Source organism: Sceloporus occidentalis, unplaced genomic scaffold (assembly GCF_023333645.1).
Source record: "Sceloporus occidentalis isolate IW3139 unplaced genomic scaffold, rSceOcc1.0.p SCAF_66, whole genome shotgun sequence".
Classification (NCBI taxonomy): Eukaryota; Metazoa; Chordata; class Lepidosauria; order Squamata; family Phrynosomatidae; genus Sceloporus; species Sceloporus occidentalis.
In genome coordinates this window covers 920,653-945,422 of record NW_028317046.1, presented here as the reverse complement: position 1 = coordinate 945,422, position 24,770 = coordinate 920,653, and the positions used below count along the sequence as shown (strand labels likewise).

At 35.5% G+C, this 24,770-nt stretch overlaps 1 protein-coding gene across 1 annotated transcript; it reads left to right on the top strand.

Annotated features, from left to right (window-relative positions):
* The first annotated feature begins 309 nt into the window (after positions 1–309).
* On the top strand, positions 310–23,009 carry LOC149286807 (adherens junction-associated protein 1-like). Its single transcript, XM_089493640.1, has 5 exons — positions 310–368; positions 1,013–1,767; positions 13,307–13,394; positions 13,913–14,155; positions 22,937–23,009. The coding sequence occupies exons 1-5, from the start codon at positions 310–312 to the stop codon at positions 23,007–23,009; spliced, it is 1,218 nt and encodes a 405-aa protein (XP_089349766.1).
* Positions 23,010–24,770: the final 1,761 nt, after the last annotated feature.

Sequence of the window (24,770 nt, the reverse complement as noted above, 5' to 3'; positions counted from 1 at the left end):
TGATAGCCCTGAGATAATGCTTTATACCCGGCATGGTGAAGAATCAGTTTTAAGTTTAGATTTCCATATTTTGTCAATGTCAACCATGAAGAAATGGCGGTGTGTAGCCACCAGAATCCTTCGAACCCATGCTGCAGTAGAGAAGCTCTATTAACATATTGTTTCTTGGTTTATTATACTTAAAAAAGTCAAAAGGCAACATGTGGTTTCGTACGCTTTATGTATTAATGCAAGGTATTATTATGTGAACAATACATATCTGTGTATGCGACAAGAAAAAAACGTACTGCAACATTTCTTCCATACGTTATGTTTGAACGCACTACAGAAGAATATGACTTTAATGGCGTAGATGAAGATGAAGTAAGGCATGGTCCTGATGAATCCAGTACCTTTTGAACGTTATACGTTCTACAATTCACTAATAATATTTTGCTGATTAATTTGGAAGTTCTAAATATTCTACAATGAAAATGGCTGCTCCCAACATTCCATAAATCATATACAATTTTTTTTTTCTGTTTTTCCCCAATTAATTCTACCATTTAAGGGAGAACTGAAACCCTATATTGTTTGTGTGTTTATATGGACAGTTGTTTAATCCCAGATTCATGGCTGACCTCATGCATCTATTAACATATTGTCTTTTTATTTATGGTTTTGATTTTTATTTGATTATGACTTTAAACATTCCACTTATCTCAATAATTGGTAAAGTTCTACCAACAAGGTTTATGTGTGTACTGTCCAACATACTATTGAAAGGTACAGTAATACAATGTAATCATCATCAATATTACCACATCACACCTCCCATGTGACCTTATAGAGGTGGGACAGTCTCTCGTTGAGCCTCAAAACCCTATCTCTGTTCCTCTTTATTTCAAAATGTTTTTTTAGGATGTGCCCGAAAAGTTACAATAATGTGCTTAGAAACAGCAGGGAATGGGTTTATAAACAAAATTTTGAAAAAAACAATGTGTTCTAAAATGTATCTGATGTCTTTCTGCAGATCAGGCCCTCCGTTAGGAAGCCATGCTTGGATTTTGATAGCCATGTTTCAACTAGCCATGGATTTCATTACTTGTGAATCAGGATCTCCAGACAGGACATATAAATATCTACAACGTCCTTCACTAGAACATAGAACGCAACATTTTGCTTTGTGGAATCCAAGGGGAGGACCCAGGTTGGGAAATGTAAGACATATTTGGAATCCGTATACAAAATCTGAAAAACATATTTTTAAAGCAGAACCACAGAATCCAAATATTCCTCATAAAGACCACGCGCACAACATTTTTTCTAGAAACGTGCAGTTTAAACACTCCACCAGAACAAAATCAAATATTTTAACGCCAGTAACAAAAAATGCACTTAAAAATACTCATCTGAAAAGGGGTAAGAGGCAGCTCCAAAGAAGAAGTTGGAATAACGTAAAGCCTTTCTTGGACAGCGAAAGTCAACCAACCACGATATCTGAGTTTATTTTATGGGGGCCAACTGGGGATGATGAGTTTGTAGAGTCCAGTACATTTCCTGGGATTTATGAGACCACAAAAACCTCTACTTTACAAGCCAGGACAACTTTGGTAGAAACAACGACTACCACCACAACTTCCACAACAACGCAGGCTAAAGGTATTACTTCGGAGAATCCAGGGGTCCATGCAGGGAAAAAAAACCCTGGTAGGATTAGCACAACGAAACCGTACCCGGGAAATGGAAAAGCCGCTGAACGGCCGAGGATACCCAGTGACACCTCAGGTAAATCTGATTATACATTTATAATAATATAAATATTTTTTTTTTTGAATGTCTATATGTGAAATTTATCTTATTTAAAAAAAAATACTATAATCCATAATGTTGAATATATTTGTCTTACTGCAAAGCCGCTCAACCTGGAATGTGGGTGAATATGGGGTCCCGATGACCAGCGGCCCACCAGGCATTTGCCCAGTGTGGCGGATTACCAGTCTGGACCTGGCAACCAGAATCTTGATATATACTTTCCAGAATTTCAATAAAATAATTATAGTATGGACTAGTTGACTTCTAGCTATTTTTGAATTATGCTTCCTATGGTTCTGGGCATCTAAAACAGAAGGAGATCCAGAACAATGATAACTGCAAATAAAGGGGTTTTTTTTCGCGTGAATTCTAAATTGCATTTCCATTATTGTATGTGACAAGTAATTTTTGCTTAAGATTACTTGTTGTAGGTAACATTTTGCAAATTGTGTTGTCATGGTGAACATTACACTGCCATGATTCGCTTAATGTCAGTCTGGATACATTTAGAAACTAAAAAATGTCCCAAAACTCTACGTTACTAAAAACCAGCAATTTACTGTGGGTTGGAGGGGTAAAATATAAAAAGAAAACTCTAAAAAATCCCAACCTACCACACAGCTCTAAGTCCGCCCAGGTAGAAGGTATTAGGTCCATCCATGTACCCCTTGGGAGTGAAAATCACTGTTTACTCCTTGGCACTCAAAGGGTGCAAACATGTTGGGAAAAATATGATCATTTACCTTTTTCAGGGTCCATCCACTGATGGTCAACAAACCCATTGATATTGATATAGAAACAGCTGAACATTTGTTTATCACAAAAATACATTGTATCTGCTAAGTAACCTACACACTTACATAAACACCTGTCATTGGGTTAGAACGTTAGATAGGGGTAAGAGAAACTTACATTTCAAAATGATGTGATAATGTGCATTATCCTTGATTTGTATAGACTTTAGGTATATTGTCTGCCCATGTGACATTGTATTCACACTCACACGTCTCTTAAATGTTATTCCATTTTGGACTAGGTAGCTTTCATCTAAATATATCATACAGCCTCCGGGGTTATAGCTTCTGTATCTTCCTTCTCTTTTAATAAACATAGCGAAGCTTGACTAAAATTGAACAGACACCACTTATAGTGAACAGTGTGTGACATGCTGTAAATTGGAGCCTTAGTTTACTGCGAAAAGTGACATTTTAAGACGGATATTGTCTTACCAGGACTTCATGCCACTGTTAGAACAAATCATATTAATGCACTGGAATCATTTTCTTGACACAGTATACAACCAAACTACAGATTCCAATTGGAAGTAGTTCCTACCACGTTTATATCATAAAATATTATTTTTTCTTTGATATTTTTTTGTTACTTAAATCAAATAATGGTTTTGGACACCAGATTTGTTTTTTGATATTTTTTTGACCTTTGGAACATAGTGTAGAGTATTAATATAAAGTTACCTCTGTTATTTTCTGGATGTGGGTACCGCCATCTTTCTGCTATTTGACATTTTAAATTATTGGCTAGAAAATATAAATCTGAAGTGGAACAATAAAAAAATATTAACACAGTTGATATATGTTGTCACAAAAACTAGAGCAGGATGGAAAGAATTGTCTATAAAACATGGGCAGAAAGTTCCCTTTCCCACCACCAGGTAACCTGTCTTCAGAAATACCTTGTTCCATCACTTGAGTTTCTGTCGATGTATGTTATGACGGCTCATGATGTCACATTAATATTTCCCATTCAATATTTGTCATACTCATCCTAACTTCTGCAGGAATTACCCTAGAATGAGGCAAAAAAGCCCTCTCTTTGCATAAAATCCCGGGAACGAATGTGGTTTTCAATTTTTCTTCGAACAAAAAATGCTACATACTGAGGATATAAAAAAATTTACATTTCTTCAAGGATATGGGTAAAATTTGTCTCATGGGAGGGACTTAGCATACGGGGTGCCTGTTACGTCTAAACTGGTTCAGATTTTGTGTGTATTTTCAATATTACAATCAACATGTATTAATTGTAAGGGACTAGACAGTTACATTTAAAACAGTATTTATCTCATCTGTTTGAAAGATTATCACCCTTGTGGTAAACAATATGTCATGAATTTTAAAGTGAAAACCCTTAAGTAACCTGGCATTAAAAAAATGGACACCATATATCTGAAACATCTGTTTAGCATACTGAAATTGCAGATTATTACTGTTAGAATGGATAAGGTTATATCAAAACACACATACAGACAGGCAAAATGTAAAAACAGTTGATTCCTTTCATGTGATTTATTGTAAATGTTCAGCCGCACAGAGCTAACCTGCATAATTTTTAATTCTGTCCCCGGTTTCACCACAAGATATTTTTGCAGTCTAGCCGACAGATAAAAGTAAGTCGCGGAGCCGAAAATCCCCCTCCTTATCTTTTTCATTAAATGGTATATTTATTTATCCTGAGTTTTACATTTTAAATGTAAAAAAAAGTATCAGTAATTCTCCTGGTAGGCTTAAAAATCTTGACGAGGGACTATCGCATATGAGATACCAAAAAATGTACTGTTTTAAAATGATATAGATTTATATTTTCCAGTTCTGACTTCATTAAAATGTTCCCTTCAGTGAGGAATCTCATCAGAATGGCATGGGCCGCCCCAAACAGGAAGTTCTAACCCACTTCCTGGACTCTTGTCCGGATGCATTGTTTTAGCACGTGTAACTGTAGACTTAGGGATTGTTTACAGCCATGTAGCCTCCCCCCCTGAAATAGCAATTTTTAACAATGATTCTAAGGAGAGTCAACATTTCCCTTTCATGAGTATAATTTAAATGATCAGTGGTAAAGATGCAGTTCCACTTATATGCTTGTACTCATATAGGCACAGAATGCGTATGCTACTATAATGTTAGCTCTAACTCTACCAGTTACCCGTTAATGCCAAAGCCCGTATATGTACGGGCTCAAAATGCATTGTTTTCAATGGGTTTAGGGACCGCCCATTGTCCTTAAGGGGTTAAAAAATGGAGAAAACAATCAAACGGCAAAAATAAGCTATAATGGAGGAACATGTTTGAAATGGATTAGGAAAGCAAAAATAATGAGAATTTAGCATTCTAGAGTACATCCAGCAAGAGTGACATTAATTGTTCTTTAAATCCAATTACCTTCCTCCATCATTGTCTTTTAAGTTTGCTTTAATCACTAGTAGTAAATAAAATCCTTATTTGTGACTGTTAGCTGTAAATCCAACTTATGTAACAGGGTAACCAAAATCATCAAGCCCTGTTGCCTGCCAAAGTGCCAATTGATTCGCTAACCTGACAGTAGTTTTTTGAAGACCATCTGATGGGGCATTTTGACAACGATACTTATTTTTCTGGCCCCCGTGATGAACAAGAGAGAACTTGGAACCAACACAGAACTAACGGGAACAGCGAGGAACTGGCAGCACTTAAAGCATAAGGAACTGGATCTCGTTGACATCGAACATGCTGTGCAGGCGACAACATGGTACATATCATTAAAAAGTCACCAAAAAAAAATGTTTTTCATAACGCACAGTTAATGTGTGAGGAAAATGTTAGAATGTCAAATCTTATTCGAATCACGGCATTCTGCAATGTTTTGTCACTGAGAAAGAAGTAGATCAGCAAATTATCCTTCTATCCCATGTATTAGAGGGTAATTTAAAAATTAATATCTCCCAAATGTCCAGGTCTGAGCAAGATAGTCCCGATTTAAGGGCTGTTTAGCTGCTTCACTAGGGCAGTAGGGATCACGGGCCAGTTGGAGCTGTAAATTCAATGGAGGTTTGTTATGATTTTTTTCTTGACTTTCTGAACATATTCCAAGACTTATTATTTTTTATTACTTTTTACTCGGTTCAAATGGGTTCCCCAGTACTGATCAAAAACTGATCAACAGAGCTTGCAGTTAAATGGAACACAGGACTTAAATTGTTTGTTATAATAAAGACAAAATGGGCTAGAAGGGGACGGGATGTCTATGCAGAATATTTAGAATTTGCATAGCAAATACATTGAATACATTGATATTTTTGTAATCTTTCACTGGTTTAGATGACGGATATTCTATATTCCATAAATGAAAAGAGTACATTTCAAGGATGTTACGACTTTCTTCCACAAATTGCTACCAGATATCCATATCCTTATTTAAAGTGCTACTCAGATTCAAGTTATATTCCTATTTTTTCTTGATGTATGTCCTAGTGAATTAGTCTCACTGTCATACGAGAGCAACTTGGATTATTTCAGCCTTCGAGGCAACTCCGAGGTGTAAGCTGCAGACACAAGGAAGAAAAATATCATAGTTGCTATTTGATCTGAAAGCTTCAAAAGATACTGCTGATATACTTTTCATTTTTTTTCTGTTAAGTAGCTTTTTTGTGACCAAAGTCACATTTAGACATAGCTCATGGTTTCATATGATTGCTCATATCTGGGAGCTCTCCTGTTTCTGGGGGGGGGGTGACTCTGTGAACCGGCAGGGTTAGTGGCATGTAGAGGTAGGGCTAGTTGCAGATGGGGGGCTAGTCCCGGGCACCCTTTAGTTTGAGCAGAAGTGGGCAAGAGTAAGAGGGGAATGGGTGCCGGAGTGGACTTGACCAAATGTCATTCCCCAATATGGAGAAAGAAGAAGTTAAATGGACCGCCCCAAACAGGAAGTTGTAACCCAATTCCTGGACTCTTGTTCCCCTATATGGAGAAAGAAGAACTTGACCTGGAGACTCCAGGTCAAACCCGAAGAGTTCCCATGTATGTTCACAATACTCTCTTACAATGTCTATGAATACTTTTTCTGAGGGTTTTGCATCTGCTGCAAAGACCATTAAAGAAGAGGACTGGCTACTGGTTATTTATAAAAAAAAAAAAAAAAAGATGGCAGATTTCAGTAGGGATTGACAAACGGCTTCACTTGCTACAAGATCCTATCTCTTTAATATTCAAGAGTTTTCTGGGTTTATCTTGGCTTTCAGTGTTGGTTTATTCTGCGTTGTATAAGTGTATAAAGTAGGTGAGATCTCCAGATCACAAGCCAGCTCACCAAGCCAACTTACCCAACTTCCAAAGAGGGATCATTTGTTTGTTCTTCCAGATGTTCATCATTATTATTATTGCTACTTTTATCTTTTATTTATGTAGCGCCAACAATTTCCGCAGTGCTTTTTACAATATAATATATTCAAGGGGTCTGACAAGATGTATGCAGGGATTCACTAATGGATTAGAAAGGAATACTGAAGGCAGATCATTCCTTTGGTTCCTGTCCTCACCGGGGAACTCGATTTTCATACATGTGAGACGCATATAGTATTAGTATTTGCGTGGACTTGCTTCAGAGTGCATTATAGTTTCCGACAGTTCATTTGCAAATATCTTGAGTTTTCATATACGCTGTATGGTGTGCTGTCTCCATCTGATCTGCATCTATAGCCTGTTCCTGTAAGGCAGATCTATAGAAAGCTCTAGGTTTGTCAGTTATCAAAATCTGGCTGGTTCTGAATTCACGACTTCATGCCAAGCCTGTATCTACATGCCAATTAATTATCGGCGTGGCAGCTGGTGTGTCATAATAATGTCTGCCTGTGAGCCTTTAGTTTGATTTCTATATAAATGAAAAGATAAGAGAAACTTTAACTTATATTTTGGGATTTTCAAAATATATTTTAAATTCTGAACAATTCAACAGACAACCTTGGCAAAAAAATGTAACTAATGCCTACGTTGGTTTTCTATAAAAACTGTCGAGTCTATTTATATATTTTAATGATTTTGCTTCTGTGACAGAAGAAAGTCCTTCTTACCACCCATCAAGGTCGTATTTTGTGTGCTTCAGCACCCTACTGTGTCATGTCCTTTGTCCTTGACAGTGCGGAACCTAAAGCATTTCATTCCTGTTTTTTAAATACTTTGACATCACAGCGAGTTCCGTAACATTCTGAAAATAATATCAGAGTCTCTTTGAAAAGAAGATTAGCCGACATTTTCACTTATGGAATCCACCTTATGGAAGACACCTGTGTTTTTATTTACGTAGAGATTCGTTTGTAACTTTGTAACAGTATTCGTTTAACCTTTTTATGGCTTTAGGTTCTCAAACTGAGAGGCCAAGTACTGGCATAATGTGACCTTCTGATATAAATTTTCTGCTGGTCACAGGGTTGCTTCTTTTAAGGGACTGAATACTACTCTTATTTCTCTCCTTTAAGCATGTCAAATAGCTAATTGTACAAAGAGATACAAGAATAGCTTAACTGAGAACAGACCAATATTGCATGATCTATGTTATATCTCCATCTGGGAAAGTTATAGAGAGAAAATTCACCATTATCATTTTAATCTAAGCCCCCTACCAGGACCATGCAAACAAATCCTTCTCTACAATTAGAATAAATAACGAAGCCGTATGCCTCAGCTCTTTCTTGGTGCAGTTGGTATCACTCTAAGTACCATTGAGCAAGAAGGTCCATGTCTGTGCTCGCCATTGCGCTTGGAGTGAACCCCAAGAGATCCCCAATGGGAGAAAATGCACACTAATAACCCTTATAGTTAAAAAATCATCAGTATATTTATTAACTCTATCCCACCCATAAGGGTCATCCAAAACCAAAATACAATCAAATTTCCTCTGCATAAACTAATCTTCTGTCCCTTTGTTTCTTTTCTTTTGTGGAAATCTCTTGGGCTTCTCCCCAAATGTTACAGAGAGTCCAGATGTGGACCTCTTTGCTCACTTGCATCTAGAGCGCTATTAATCATGCTCTGTTGATGAGGGTTATAGATGGCGGTGTGTATGTCTAGTATTCTCGAAAAAAACCTGCTTTATATTGTTGTTACAAACGTCTTTCATGTAACATTGATATACCGCATGAAAGCGTAATCCAAAAGGCTAGATTTCCCTGAGTGAGTATGCGTCGTAGCATAGGTTATTTTCTGTTCTTGGTTGAGTTAGTCTTCTATCTCTTTGTCTCAAGTGGCTTTTTGAGCGCAAATAAAATAAAGGTATCTATCTGTTTGTCTCTCCAGTCTCTAGCGAGAGCTTCCCTTTAAAAGATCCTTAGTGAAATGAAACCAACTAAAATAAAATTATTTTATTAGAATAATATTAAGCTCGGTGTGCAGATTTCCACAGCACCAAAGTAAATCAAATTAGCATATGATAAGCCGCAAGAGGTTAAATGTAATACTTATGAATTTCATTGTTTCTAAATACTCATCTCTGGAACGCACGCTGTTTCTCTGTAGTAATGCAACCACAGTTATTGTGTTACTCTCATAATCAGCACACACGGACTCCGTCTAATGATTAATAGGAGATTACAGCATGTTTGCTGTTGTGAATTATTCATAGGGTCCTATACTAATGACGCTTCATTTAGAGTTACAGCGTGGAACCTTTAGTAAGCTGATTTATTTTTTCTTACTTTCTTTAGCTAATGAGTAATCATGAGTAGTCTATGAAATGCTGTTTCATGAAATGTTAAAGACGGTAAAGCTAATTAAACATGAATTATATATGTTCCATAAAGCATCATCGCACGTAATGAATATTAACAAGAGGAATGCATCGATTCTGTTTGCTTGTTATTTATTTGTAACGGGTCTTGGCGCTGAGACTGAACACAAAGATTTATGACACAATTATTTGTTTTCTATTGATGGGTATGGTTATTATAGATTGATCAATTAACTCTGCCTTTCTAATCCTATGGAAATATGCAGTTCTATGATTTGAAAGACTGAATATGATCTTTATCAACATGGCTCCATTATACGGTCTTTTTCGGAATGAATTCAGAAGCATGTTCATATAATAAGTCTCTATTTATAATCAAGCATTCCATTCACCTCTGTATTAAATAAGCTAGTAGCCACATAACTCGATGCTGCATTTTTAATTAGAATTTATCCTCGTTTTTTTTCTAAGAGCAATAAAAATATTTTCTTTTATTTCATCCCTTTGAGTTTCTCATTGCAGAGCGTTAAAAGGTGTGCACCGTGATTGATGTTACAGCTATTGGTATATGCGAATACATTCATACATATGGTATAGGGTTTTTTGGGGTTTTTTTTTTTTGAGAGAACTGTGAATCTCATTTATTTTTAATTTACATTTGAAAAAGAACAAAATAACGGGGGGAATCTATCCTCCTGTGCCTTGTTACACCTTTTCCACTTTTTTGCCCCTTGCTTAAAGCTACGGAGAGATGAGCGAGTAAAGAGGTGAGCCAAGGAGAAGCAAGTGAGTAATTATAATGCAGAGGTGGCCCTCGAGGCATTGCAAACGCATATCTCTAAGGTAAAATTGTCTTTAACTTATAAAGATGATACTTCCTATTTCAGTTTCTGAAGATATGTTAAATAATCCAAACATTTCTCAGGACACAGATGAGTTTCATTGTCCTGATAACATTTCTGTATCTACTAGACAAACACCCTGACTCAACCAGACATTCTGACTAATGAAAGTCTATGGAGGAACGGACTTCATAGGCATTGCCGTAGAGAATTTGCTCAGTGTGGTTCTGGGGCACAGAAAGTCACCCAAAATATCACACAACGTCATCCTGGTCTGCAGATAAATGGAGTTTATTGGAACAAAATTAGATAAAACCAGGCTTTCGCCAATGTCCACCTACGTTATTGTATACATGGCCTGAGCCCCATTGGGTCGTCTTTTCCATCATCTCATTTACCGAAATAAAGACACAGAGACCAAAGGGATGAATTTTGAATTGGCTGCACAGTTTATTGTAAACTTGCGACAAAAAAATAGATTGGAACATAACGCCGAGGATATTGAACATTGATTCCTGCTTATTTAACACCTCAGAATAAATTTGAAACCTGAGAAAAGAGGAGGAGGTAAGCCAGAAGACGATGAGTCTATGCCCTTCTCTCCAAACAGCTTGATTGTTCGCTGAATACTACCTGCCGCATTTTCGCAAACATATATATATATATATATATATTGACCATTGTAAGGGGTACCATCCAGTTCCAAGAGAGATTTTGGAGGTCTTTAAAGTCATTAAAAAAAGAAATAATAAAAATAATTTAAAGCATTTTTTTAAAAAATAGGTGCCAAACACTTCTTACCCCTCCCACTAAAAATATACATGAAAATAACCCCTTCTTTGCATCAATCTAAAGTCCAAAATTAAGTTAAAATTAATGTAGCAAGGAAGAATTTTCCTCTCTTACTTTTTTTTTTTTTTTTTACCTTATGAATGTGGGATATTAGGGGTTAATACAGATTTGACATTCAGTCAAAATATTCACAATCCGGCAACAAATCAGGCTGCACAAAAATATATACGTATGAGTATACATATATAAGTATGACATTTGTTAACGTTTCTGTTCCATTTGTTTCAGATTCGAAAAAATTAAACAAAATGAATGTCATATTTTCTCCTTGAAAACGCTAAATGTACCTGATAAATTTATTTTTAATTACTAATTCAAAATAAATTGACTTCATTTGGACAGGGTTTCAGTAAGAGTACTCAACATTGCAATTAATGTTGATTGAGAATTAATTGGTGCCTTGCTTTCAATAGTATTGTGTTGTGATTCATAGAGGATATTTTAATTACGGAGCTGGAGAAGAGTCTAGCTTTATTTGGTCTGGATAAATTACCTGCCCATATGTTAACAGAGATAAATTACCGGTATATATGTGAGCATGATGCAAAAATATTTTCATCTTCTAATATTTTGTACATATAGTAGTATTAGAATAAACTAACCAGTTGAAGAGTGCCGAAGGTAACTGCTGGTGAATTTTCATTATCATTGAGTGCCACAGCTGGCAACTCTTTTCATTTTACCTGAAAGATCTAGAAATCAAACCTGATTGCAATGCCTCAAAGTCAGAAGCATTGTCTGGCCGCACCCACTGTATGCACAAGTACCACCCACTCCCTGACTTTATCAGGTATAATTGGAGCCAACCACACCCATGTGTGCAACAAACCCTGCCCCTTATCTTATCTGTGCCCTCCTATGAGGAACAGGAGGTGGAGAAGTCTGAAGGAGAGCACTGGGATTATTCTTATTATTGATCAGAAGCTATCTATAGAAATCTTTAAGTTCAACAGAAATATTATCAATACAACTTGTACAATTCACACTGTTAGTTTTAGTTATCTAGAGGAACGTTATAGCATAGGGAAAAGGGATACAACACTATAGTGAACTCTTGGAAAAAAAATTGTGTTTCTAATTATCCGTAAGGTGTCTTTTCTTCAAAGTATACCCAATTTCATTGCATCTGAGGCCTCTAAGACATTGCTTAGCATTTAGGATAAAGAAAAAAAACTGAAAATAATTAAAGTAGCTTCAAGCTTCTTAGTGTGACGTGCTATAAAATGACTAATTAAACCTGAAAGGTCAGAAAACAACAAGCAGGTGTTCATGTTTTTTAACTGAGATCTTTATTAAAAAGATGCACTTTAAAAATTGTTCAGTAATGATTTATATTAAAATAGATTTTCAGCATTCTGGAGCCATATAAATGCTAGTGTGCCAATGATAATGTGTATATGGGTGCCAGGCCTGGACTGGCCATCTAGCACACAAGGCAATTTCCTGGAAATGCCTGGCTGAACACTACATGAGCCTAAAAACATGGCCATGTGGGCATGCATATCCAACCGTCGGCCGCACTAATGTCCTCTCCCCTATCCTCCAATCACGGGAGAGAACATCATGGAAAGTGCCGTAATTTTGCTCCAGTTCAAGATCAAGATCTTCAACAAAAGCTTATTACAGTATAGCAGAAGTATGTAAGAGTTTTAATATACTAGCAATTGCCTTTTTTCCTATTGAAAGTTATTTTACTATTAAGTTACTATTATATTACATTTGCAGGTATGTAGGTTAGCCACATTAGTGAAAAAAATACTAACATCTACATCCCGTTGTTATAGATTTTAGATTAGCCTGCCCCAGCGATGTCACGTTTTCTTTTATCTACCCCTGAGCTCAGTAACATGTATGAAAGACAATCCATGCCGCCAGTGCTTTAAAATGTAAACTTGTATTATGGACTGTTGCAAACCAGTGTTTTCTTTTTAATTTTTTTTGTGGATTGTTTTTTGATGCTGCGATCGAGCATGATGCGTAAAGCTGATCACTTTTCCATAATACTGGCTCTCACAATTCTACATAAAATAAAAATTTGCGTTTCTGTTTACAGGATAAATACAATAAATATCTATGTATTCAAGTCCTGCTTTATGTATATACTTTGCAAACAGTCATCATAACGACCTGTTCTCAGGATCTGCACGATTACACTCTCATTAAGTTATCTCTCCGATATTAATAAGTTGCTGATTGTTGTCGATTGGTGGTTTTAATAAAATGTCACATCAAAGTTTCTTTTGTTGGTATAATAATAATAGTTACTGATAGAGTTTATGTCTGCTCATTTGTCACAAGGCTCCTTTCTCTGTTTCTTCATACAGGTCTAGCTGTTCATCAGATAATTACCATCACTGTTTCCCTAATCATGGTCATTGCAGCACTGATAACAACACTCGTCTTGAAAAATTGGTAAGGATAATTTTCATTTCGATGAATGTCATTGCACTCAGTGGTGGAGTGTGTGTGTTTGAGTGAGTGTATGTGAGTTGCAGCAGTGGGGCAGGGGCCAAAGGGCCTATTAGGATTTACTTGCACCCTGGGTCAGATGGTGTCATTTCTCCCTTGCCCCTTAGACTTTTTCTAGCCATAGGCTGATTAAAACATCTTAGTTTCACTTGGGAGGGCGAAAGGTGGAGAAAGAATGCATGTGTACAGTGCATTAAGCATGTACTCACAAATTCACTAAAGCCAACTCGCATTACCTCTCGCAAAACATGAAAAAACTTGCATTGGTTTGCATGCAATACTTGCAACTTTAAATGTGAGTTGGATGAAAATTCAGCTTGCAACCCCTGAGATATCATAAGGTGGTCAGTACGGACTTGTAGATGTTCTTTTAAAGAGATAATGAGACGTAAAGTCATAAAGATGCACCGTTTTTTACAGTAATGGCTGTAATTTACATTTTATCTTTTTTTGTTTCATAGCTGTGCACAAAGCGGAAATGCTAGACGGAACAGCCACCAGCGAAAAATTAATCAGCAAGAAGAGAGCTGCCAAAATCTTACGGACTTCACTCCCGCTCGTGTTCCCAGCAACATGGATATATTCACGGCATACAATGAAACTCTGCAGTGTTCTCACGAGTGTGTAAGGACCCCGGTACCTGTCTACACAGACGAGACATTGCATCAAACTGGAGCATATAAAACAACGTTCAATGGCAATAGGTAAGAATGTGTGATTGGACAACAAATTATGTGTTTTGACTTTATGATTAGAGAAGCCACTTTGAAGCCCCCCATATACATATAAAATTTTGTATAATTTAGGTAAAATGTTTGATCTAAATCACTCTATGATTTATAAAATTATTAGTGTTCGTATATTAATAGAGTGATATAAAAAGTTTACAGAGAAGCTTCCCAGTCCTTTGATAAAATTAAACAAATTCAGAGGTTAATGGCAAATCCTTTCTGCTTCTTAAATTAATATTTATATGTTGACATGTAAAAATAATTTTAACACCTACATAAAATGAATTAATCAGAATTTTTTATACACATTTAAAAGATAAGTAATAAAGAAAATATGAAGTTATTGATTCCACAATTTAGTTTATTAAATCCTTCTATAAGAGTATAATATTTTTTTAAAGAATATCATTGGAATCATGTACATAAGAACATTTAGAATAATATAAAATATAAATATAAAAACTGAATCTGAAATTAAAAAAATACTAACAATTTTGACAAATCTATGAAGTACATTTTTGACATTAATTATCTTATTTTTCCAGTATATTACTTTATCACATTACTAAAGATTCTTTTCTCATAAAAACATTAGGTAATATAATTATATGAAACACCAGTGGTCAAATTATGTATATAATATGAAATTTTAAGCCAATATATTTAACTTCAAACATAAAATATTTTAGGAACATTCATGGGTATAGAATGTTGTTTATCTTTTTTTAAGCATATATCACAAGTACTATTTTTTTCTTTTTTTGTAAATTGCTTGTTGGGTATGGTTAAGAAAAATAATTTGTGTTTTGTTGTGTTTTTGCATGTTTTTTTTAACTTTTCTCTTGATCAACAAATATTACATAGAATAGCTCTATAAAGTGACACAATATTATTTTTAGCTACACTTTTTGCGCTCTAAAAATATTTTTATAAAAATATAATGTGAAGAGATATTGAAATGAAACAAGGACATGCAAAACGTGTGTAAGAGAGTAATCAAAGTACATTTTTTGAATATTAACCAGGAAGATAATCATGAACAGGCCCAACCTGGACATTAGGCGGCTGCTGACCTTAAAGTGCCAGGGCAGCCTGATTATCCCCAGTCTGGACCTGTGAATAAGCATAGTTAGCATAGATTTTATACCTATATTGACTAAATGAATTGTATTAGAGTAAAAAGCTTTCCAAACTACTTAGGTCTTTTCTTTAAACATATTTCATCTTAATTGAGGAATTTATGCACTTACAACAACTAGGGTAATATTCTATTACATTTTATGTATCCATACCTGGGAACTACGAGTTTTGCCCAAAAACTCCAAGAGAAGCGTCTCTTTTATGGTTCTCCAGGTCGACACCTGAATCCTCCGGGTCCTGGGAGTAGGGTCCCGACACGACCCACTCCCCGCCCATTTCACCCCTAAATGGTGGGACCGCCCACCGACATCAGCAGGACCACCCACTGACATCAGTGGGTAGTCCTGGCCACGTCCACAAGGGTAGGCTCCAGGTAGCCGGAGCCCAAAAGTTCCCACGTAAGAGTATATCATTTTGATGTATCATCCTACCTAGGAACTTCCCAGGGTAGGTTACCCAGACCTCTCCCTCTTCAGGGGGAGCGACTTTGAGAAGTATGGGGCTAGCCACATGTAGTCCATGGCAGCTGGGAGTAAGAGGGGCAAGGGGTGGGCATGGACAAACACCGCTCCCATGCCAGAAGAAAGTAGCCCAGGAACCAGGTGAAGCAAGGACAATTCTCAGAATATCATAATAACAATCTCACCCCCTTAGGGTATAACAACATACATATATAGATACACAGATTCATAGCTGGTGAAGTCCATATAAGAACCCATAAACGTTCTTCATAGTTATATTAAATATTATAAATTAAAAAATTTTTAATATCAGCATCTTACTTGGACTATATATTCTCCATGTTGGCTCTTAGGTAAACCAGTGAGCAGACGTACTATTGGCCGATCAACTGTTCCAAAGCAACAATTAAGTTCCTGAATACTTTACCAATACCTGACCATGGGCTTTGGAGTTTCTCTGAGACATTCCTGTTTGACCGGCTAAAAATTCCAAGAAAAAGGACAGTGTTTAGGTAGTGGTTTTAGATATAAAAAAGTGTGCAGTTATGTGTAATTAAATAGTCATTTTAACTTTTTCAATATCTGCCTGTTATGCAATTATATAGCTATTTTTTCAGAGTATGTTTGTAATAGATATCTTTAGAAATGTACACTGTCATGTTAATACTATAGAAATATAACTATATATTCTTATATATTTTCATGATCATCATAGATTTCAAAATCCTTTAGCATATAGTTTTATTTAAATAAATATATTATTCATGTTCAATAGTTTTAAATATTATTATTGAATACTTTGTATAACTTCGTAAGCAGTATTTGTATTTGTGGGACCATATTTTGTTGAAATAAAAATTCCAGAATTGTTATAATAGACCTTAAGATTTCAAAATTAAAATCTCATTTTATAATATAAATAATTTTCATCCCAGCTTTTACCTTTATACCACAAATGGAGATCATAATAATATTCCTCTAGACATATCTCTCTCTGTATTGTTCATTTTACTTAAACTATTTTGTATCCCTGACACCACTACTATAGAAGAATGCATTGTAAAGTAGACGTGCAAATGGGCCAAAACTGATTCAGACTACATTTTTGGTTCGTTTTTGGCCCATTTGTTTTTGGACAATGAATTTCATTCCCTGCCTCTTTGTTTTGGCCGAAAATTCAAGGGCATTTTTGATTTGGGAACTAAATTTGTTGCTCTGTGCCCACATTCACTCTCTTTCTCTCAGACTCTCATTCTATCACACTCTCATTCTCTCTCGCTCATGCCCTCTAAATGTTTCCCTACTTTCTCTGCCGACTACTTCTGCTTCTACCGACCACTTCCGCTACCGCATCTTCTTCCACGTCATCTTCATTTTCTATCTTCTCCCTTCTCTTCTCTCTTTACTAATCTATCTTCAATCTTCAATCCAAATCTGCTACATCTTTCTTCGTCTGCATCTCTGTGGACATAACCCTGTGGCAACTTCCGCCAAAATGGCAGCACTGCCCTCCCCATCATGGGAACTGAGGGCAATAGGACACAGTGCCGCCATTTTGATAGAAGTTAGAAAGAAGATTGAAGATAGAATAGAGAAGAAAAGGGAGAAGATGAATAAGATGGGAAAGAAGATGCGGAAGTGCCTCACTCATACTCACACTTACTCACTTATACGGTTGTTGGTCCTGTTGAGCAGAGAAACGATATTGTGCTTTTCAACTAACCATGTAGCTATCACAGGTGTTAAAGTGCCCATGATGGCTGACATGTCCCTTTCAAAAACATAAATTATAGAGCCATTCCCATTATAACCAAATTTACGTACTTCGCCTCTTTCTTTTTTTTCACTGCTAAAACATAGACAAATGCATGTGGGTATCGCAGTGATTTTGAAAGGTATTACCATCATTATAGCAATAGTAAACTCTCTTGTTTGATTTTTATTTCATTTATATTGGCTATGGAACCTGGGAACAACAGCCATTTCTAGGGATGTAGCGTTAAACAATAAAGCACAATATGCAACAAGCAAATAATAAAAATTTAAAATTGGATGAGAAGTAGCTCTGAATACGGAATGAGCAAATTTTTCATTCCGAACAAATAGCATCACGCAGGAATCTCGTATTCAGTCGGCAGACATTGTTGAGATGAAGAATTCAGAATAAAAAAATAATAACAAGTGCAGGCCCATGATACAACTTTATACACAGGAAAATACATATGCATAGATTTTTTCCCAAAAGTACTATATTCAGATTGGCGATAGACAGGTATAATGCATATGGTACAACAGGGCACAATAGGGGCCTTTAGTACTTATTATCTTAATGAGATTCTGTGAGAAACAGAAATGAATGCAATTTTTTTGTCTTATATAAGCAAGAATTGTGTACTATAAAAAACAGCATCTCAAGCTTTTGCTCACTTTTGCCAATATAGAAGAACAATGTCCATCCACATGTCCAACTAACAAAAGCCATCCAGACATAAATGCAGACATTCTCTGCATGACGGAACCAACAAGCCCGGCCATATATTTCAGTAGCAAGATATGACTGTTATCCCGCTAGGCACAAGTGTGCAAGAAAGTCCTACATCTGGAGGCATCCGAGACATCCCTAGAGAGAAACAATGTGTACAAAAAGGTATGAAAGTAGCTCAACCTAAACAGATATCATCTTAACAGCCTGCATTACAGAAAAAATATCCATACCTATATCAGTATAATCAATCTAACAAGGGCAATACGGATCTAAAATGTGGGACAAGTTGCGCATGCTATTTCTATCCACCTCACCATGCCATGAACCAAGCTTTCGTTATCTATGGTAAATAACCCCAAGCATATCTCCCATTCAACAGCTCACTTTTTTAGGATATATATAAAATATATATATTAGGATATATATAATATTAATATACAATATCTGTATTATTTTTCTACAACAAATTGTACAAATCATTCTGAAATATTTTGAAGGATTATTTTTAATGACAACTGATTGTTCAATTGAACTTCATTTTACTGGTTTTGTTTAAATATAAATATATATTTTTTTTAAATTACGGTTTAAAAAGATTAACGAGCACAATTTTCTAAGACAAAAGGGCATTGTGTCAAACGTTCACACGTCGGGCAGCTCTAGAATAATTTATTATACTAGCTCATACGAAGTTATCAGTATTTAAAACATTTTGACCAGGAATAGAAACATTATTGAAAAAAGAGGGCTTAGAATAAGATTTATTCATCTATTCACTTAAACAAAGGCCAGTAGACTTTAAGACTTTAAGAAAACTATTTTGTAAGAAGCAAACTTTGTGTTCTCTGGTTACTAGAGCGTTCAATGTTTGTTGATCAAGAGGAAAACAATGGTGTGTTCAGTCAATGTTGCTGTCGTTACAATATTTATCCAAATATGTGATTATAGAGAGAAATATGAAATATGGCTTTTCTGGTCTCCTTAAAATTATTTTTAGCCTTGTTTTAAAAATCACACTGCACTTAACTATCTGATTGCTGGCTGGCATTTTACCTCCTGGGTAACTCAAATTGAAGCTGGGTCTATTCAACGGAAATATAGAACATTTTACTTAATCTTACTGTATTGTACTTTATTCTAATTAACTGGTTATAGCTTAGTTTTTATTGAACAGTTAAGAGATTTTTTAATGATAGAAATGCAATATGGATTTTAACCATGGTTTAATGCAGAGCTTCCGGATGACTAAAGTTCTTGGGTTCGCAATAATTCACATAATGCATTAATAATTCCAAGGTTACGCATTTGTCTGTGTTTTATCAAAGATAAACCTGCCTTAATATATATTACAATTTCTTTTGATTAAGACTTAAGGAAGTAAATCAGAAAACAACATTTCTATATTAAATGTATTCCTTAGCATATCGGATCACACCTAACAATATTAAACAAAGGTATATTGTATTATCTACCTTTATTTTACTTCTCAAATAATTAAAACACTTTAACAGTGTTATATTATATATTATATTATTATAGATAATATTAATGTCTGATAGCTTTGGCCATCAAATATTTCAGTGGTATAGTTGTCAAATGTATGTTTTACATATAATTATATTTAATTATATTTTGGCTGATTGACCTTTGGTTAATCACATACACGGCAAAGCTTACATCCATTCTGGGAATTCACGCAAAGGTAACATTTTGTCTTAGGAACCGATTCTGATGAGAATTTCCCAAAAAGTACAGTAGGCATTTTTGAGGGATGAGGCAGGACACGCATTCACCCTTATCCAGTTATGTTGATCTTCCACCTAATTTTGCCCACGGCATGTTAACTTTTATTCATTTCCATCTCCTATACCCTGTCCACAAAATTCAATTTTTTCAGCAGCATAGGTGCCTTCTTTGGCATTCTTATGAGAACGTGTGGTCCCCTTCTCCATATATTGGTTCTATGGCCTTTCCTTGCAAATTATCTCTCAATTTGTACTTAAAATTGACAAATTATTCAACCAAATACCATTTCCATTTCAAACAGTTTCAAATTATACATCAATTGTATGTTTAGAACTTTTTTTATGTATGAAATAAAAATAGTCAGTGTAAAAAGAAAGTGTTAAAAACTATATAATCATTATTGAGATAGAACTGTACTAAATTTTTGCTGTAATTTTTTTTTGACCTCCTTCTAGTTTAATTCATGTTAAAATTGGTATGTATCATTTTGATGTCCAGATCTCGGAACTGCCCAGGTTTGACCTAAAGTCTCTGGGTAAACCTACTTTACTCAGTTTTATGTATTATACAATATACCTAGAATCATAGAAAATATTATTATTAAAAAATATGCAAAAACATAATTTTTCTCCATTTTGCGTTAAATGGAATTTCAATTGCATTGTAACAAAGAATAAATCGTGATTTGAATAATTAGGGTTGTATTTTTATTTTAATGGGTAATTTGTTTGGGGTTACCGGGGAGCGTCTATAATTTCCGTTGAATAGAACCTATTTTCAAAATGTTTTTTAAATTTTATTAATTGCATATTAGAAGTAACATTTTGGCAAGAATTTTCAAACCATTTCACATTTGTCTTTATTATTAATACTGACATGTAAAAGTCCTTAAGTGTTCGGTAACAATAAATAGGTTTTTCTAAAATATTGGTTTTACCTTTTTTGTTACCTGTATGCTTTTTGTTGAACATTGTGTTTGTATCACATTAGTATAATCAGATGAAAATGACTCATTGCTTTTTCTTTGGTTTGAAAGTAATGCTTTGTTGGATACATTGGCCTTGATAAAAATACATATTGCAAGATTTTCATAAAGCCCTATAAGAACATATTAGTCTTTAACCCTAAACCCCCATAAACAAGCAATACCCACTTCTGCATTAACACGGTCAACAAATGTAACATATATTAATAAATTTAATAAAATTAGTAAAATTGTAATGATTCAAGTTCTAGATTAATTAATTTTCACGCTGGTAGTTTTTTCCTGTTAGGTGCTGGTAAAATCATACATATTTCTCACTTTTCATCATACACACAAGCAGAGGCGTATTCTGGCCTAGGCATAGGGTGTCAAGTCCAGGCGAGCAGCACCCCCTTTTATCGCATAACCGGGAGCAAATCACTCTCTTGGGCAAGACCTATATAGCATCTCTGTTCAATGGGCTGGTTCAAAGGGAGATCACTGATCTCCCAAAGCAGTCTTTTGGCATTATGGCGGACCGCCGCATCGGCACAGCTTCCATAGCTCATTGGAAGCCCAAGGCGTAGTGCCGGCATATGATATTACGGCAATATAGAGGAGTCGGCTGGTGGAACTCTCTTAGGTTAGGCCTAGACTAGCACCAAAAGTAAATATGTCACTGGTTCATGGCCAAATATTGTCAAATTAATGGAAATTGCACTTGTGACAGGTTCTAAAACAAAAATCTGATGGAATTAGAAGGGACACGTTCTTCAGTCAGCTAAACCTAAATCGTATTTTTGCGTTTGTAACCCCAGTACAGCTTATTCATTGGCTTGGCGTTTCGCAGCCCAATAGCCAAAGCCTAGCAGCTTTGTACATAGAAAATAGAGGTTGTGCTAACGGGTGGCGTCGCCCGCGGTGCGACCGCTATGCTTTACAAATTGTTTGGCCTACAAACTATATAGCGGACGCATTGGCGTAGCACATAACAGAAACACTCAGGTGTTTATAACAAAGATAAAAGAGATGTCTATATATACTAATATCTACATACATTTGTTTGACATTCTGTTCTTTCACATAAACCAACTTAAATGTGATCGTCACTGTTAATATGCTTAAACTTCACTAGAATATGTTTAGCATATGCTGTTTAAATAGCTTAATGGTAATTTACAGAATTGGCTGAAGTACATGTTTCTTTGAACAGATTGCAGGGAAAAAATACATCAATATCCTACTGCTTTGAAATGACACACAGATGCATTGATCGGGCTCAGATGAAACCACGCGGCTACATTAAAAGTCACAAAAAGTTACAACCCTATGGTGCATAATCAAGGAGCAGATATACCCCTTACTCAATATTTGATGGCGCCATATAAAACAATAAATAATAATAATAAAAAATAATAGTCCAGTTGGGGACCTTTATGCTGGTCCAATGGACGTCTATGCCCAGCCAACACAGTCTTTAAGGCATGCTGTGTTTGTTATCAAAGAGGAACTGCTATATGTGAGCGCCGTAGTTGAATATTGTAGCTTATGATATGTTTTAATATTCTGTGTTAAATAATTCTGATTTATATCTCCCAACACTTAGATCCCAGCTCTGACATAACATCTGCCTCCTACAGAGCATTAGCCAGGGTGTTTTCTTGTTATACGTAACCAAGTATAAAATCAAAATGAGTATTAAAAGATAAAATTAAAGTGTATCATTGGTAGACTTCATAAACTTCAGTTTGACCTAGATAAGGTATATTGATATTTTTTGTTACTGTATTCCATTTTGAATAGATTTTTTGCTAATGGGCCAATTTACCACCGAAGCATTATTTTAAAACATTTCCCTCTAAAATGGCTAGTTTTTTTTTTTGTAGCAGGCCTTACGAGGCTTGCTTGTTGTGTGTTACAAATAAGCACGCGCAAGCATTTTTTTCTGCTCGCTGCAGACCCACTTCTTCTGATCGGCATCTCATTCCTGTGGCCTTTGTGTCAGAGAAATGGTTTGAAATCTCCTGCTGACTGGCTGAAGTCTGTTTTTCTTCCTGAGAGCAGGGCAGACGCCATGTTTCTATTTCCTGGTACGTACGTCTCTTAAAAAAAAAAAACTAAAAAAAAAAAAACCATATATCACTTTATTCTTAATATTGTTTCGCGTAGTTTTAAACATTGTTGTGTGTAAGTTACAATGTCACATACATGTCTTATTGATATAGGGTAGGCAGAAGTGGGTTACAGACATGAGAGGGAGCTGGAAGTTGTGGCGATGGGAATAGCTATGCATTGGGGTGTAGAAAAACATAGAATATAGAATATGGTGGTAAATAAGACATTTTTGGCTCATCTAGTCAAACCTTAATTAGTCATTGGTCTCATTTTAAATTCAGGAGCCATATGCCTATCCCATACATGTTTAACCCCTTAAGGACAATGGGCGGTCCCTAAACACATTGAAAACAATGCATTTTGAGCCCGTACATGTACGGGCTTTGTCATTAAGGGGTTAATACCCTCGCTGTATTACCCTCTACAACTGAGAGAGGCTGATCCACTTATCTCCCAATCTCTTAGTAAAGTAAACCTTCTTTACATTCCATTAAAACCTCCGACCCTCTAGGTATAGATTATTGCCTCTTCTTTTAACATTTCTCCTCCCTTGAAATATAATTCCCTCCTATACTTTGTTAAATCCCTTTATATATTTAACTATTTCTATATCATCTCTCCTCCAAACGGTATCCATTGAGTTCCTTTGTCTTTCTTTAAAAGACAATACAAAGTTGTCAGAGACAAACACCACCACTTAGAGAAAAAGCCCCAGAGCCATAGCAACCAAATGTAATGCATGGGGCACCTGGGGCAAATCTATATACAGATATAGTGTTTCTTTCTAGACATTTTTACCTACCCCTTCAATGAGACATCATCCTCTATGCTGGTTATCTACATGCTTTACATGAAATACTGGTGTTGATTGAATTAAAATGAGTGCATAAAAAGTAATAAGACGTGTATCGTGTTGAAATGTAATCTTATATTTTTCCTTGGGTTGTTCATGTGTTTGAAACGAAATCAGAATTTATTGCATTGAGAATTATTTATTACACCTTTTTTATGTACCACATGTAAGCCTCTATCTTCATGAAAAATATCAAATATTTGAATGTATCTAATGCTAGAAATAGACATAAAGAAATAAAACATAAAGAAGTGTATCTAGACGACCAATTTAAGCAGCCACTTATCATGTGTGTAATGAGATTTATTGCTTGTATTAAAATGACCGGATTATGATTTTTTTTTGCTATGGGACACTCTAAATCAATAATACTTAATCCATAAATATAATAATAATTAATAATATAAAATAATACAATAAAATGGTTATTTTCTTAAAAACAAAAAGTAATGCCAATTTAGTTGTTGACCTAGACCAGGGGTAGGCAATCTTCGGCTCTCCAGATGTTGTGGACTACATTTCCCTTGATGCTTTCCCAGCATTATGACTGTAAGAGCATTATGGGAGATGTAGTCCACAACATCTGGAGAGCCGAAGATTGCCTTCCCATGACCTAGAGTGATCCTGATGAAAATCACCACCGGGAACTGACCTGCTTTCACCCATCAACCTTATATTGTTAGTACCTTGACTGCTCTTTCCACAAATGCCATCGATGGAGCTCTTAGTCAAACAAGAGGAACTCTCGTAATGAACACCACAAAGAATACTCATAGTCATTGATATTTAACACTACGGTTATCACCATTTAGGAACAAAATCAT